Raw genomic sequence first — 1,226 nt, forward strand, 5'->3', positions numbered from 1 at the left:
CGCATGGCCTCGGTGCCTGAGACGGACGAGACGGGGAAGGCGAGACGGCGTTCGCGCCGCGAGGCGTGGCACGAGGCGTCGTGCCGGCGAGACGCCGCCGCCGAGACGAGCGACTCGTTCGTCCGCTTCGAGGACTCGCGTCTCGCGGCGGTCGCGCGGAAGCTGCTGTCGCTGTGGGCCGAGCTCGAGGCGAAGCCGTCGTCGGGGGGCCGGCGACGAAGTCGTATGCGTTGCCCCCTGCGCGCGGCGGACGACTCCGACACGGACAGCAGCTTCCAAGTGGATTTCGCCGCGGGCGACGACGACGACTACGAACCCGACCCCTCCGTCTCGATGCACGAGCGGGATGAGGCGGCGGCCCCCGTCCCGAGACGCGATCGCGACCAGCCACTCGCGCAGGCTCTCACGCCGGCACAGCTGCATCTGGATGTAGAGGAAGAGCGGCTGCTGCGCTGCTGCTGCCCCGCACGCGTGCACGTAGCGAACCGCGTCGACGATCTGCGCGAAGATCCAGAGACACTCGCCGTGGTCGCGCGCGCGTCCGTCGTCTGGTTGTCCGTGTGGCGGCGCCGCGATGGGGCGCCGCCGCCGTCGTAGCCGGCGTTGTCGTGGTTATCGGCGAGCGCGGTCGCGAGGCCGAAGTCGCCGATCTTGACGAGTCCGTCGAGCGAGAAGAAGATGTTGGAGGGCTTGAGGTCGCGGTGCATGAGTGTGGGCACGCAGCTGTACATGAGTCCCGAGCTCGTCAGCGGGCGCGTATACTCGCACAAGGTCGACGTCTTCTCGCTCGGACTCGTCCTGCTCGAGCTGCTCACGTCGTTCTCGACGCAGATGGAGCGCGCGCGCGTTCTCGGCGACGCGAAGCGGCTGCTGCTGCCGGCGGACGTGGAGCGGGAGCGGCCGGCCGAGGCTGCGCTCGTGCGCCGCATGCTCGCGTCCGCGCCCGAGCAGCGGCCGTCGGCGGCCGACGTCCGCGACAGCCCGGTGCTGCGCGACGCCGGCGCCCCCTCGCGGCAGCCGCCGACGCGGGATCGCCGCGCGACGTTTGCGGCGGGTGCGCGCGAGGTGTCGTCGCGCGGTCCCGTTACCGCGGCGATGGCGGCGAAGGCGCGCTCGCGCACGCTGTCTAACAGGGGCGGGTCGAGCGAACGCAGCGGCAGACGACACTCCTTGTGATGGCCGGGTTGTAGGAAAACGCGGCTGTGGTGCAGCGAATTAAGCTTGCA

General features: G+C 71.0%; 1 protein-coding gene across 1 annotated transcript in view; it reads left to right on the forward strand.

Annotated features, from left to right (window-relative positions):
- LOC106819113 (eukaryotic translation initiation factor 2-alpha kinase 3-like) overlaps nt 1-1,176 on the forward strand; it is a gene marked incomplete at its 5' end in the record, with an annotated part of 15,702 nt that extends 14,526 nt beyond the window's left edge. The window contains 2 exon segments of the mRNA XM_014823777.1: nt 22-551; nt 636-1,176. Of these exon segments, the coding sequence (XP_014679263.1) occupies nt 22-551; nt 636-1,176 (1,071 nt within the window).
- Nucleotides 1,177-1,226: the final 50 nt, after the last annotated feature.

Source organism: Priapulus caudatus, unplaced genomic scaffold (genome assembly GCF_000485595.1).
Source record: "Priapulus caudatus unplaced genomic scaffold, Priapulus_caudatus-5.0.1 Scaffold2845, whole genome shotgun sequence".
Taxonomy (NCBI): domain Eukaryota; kingdom Metazoa; phylum Priapulida; class Priapulimorpha; order Priapulimorphida; family Priapulidae; genus Priapulus; species Priapulus caudatus.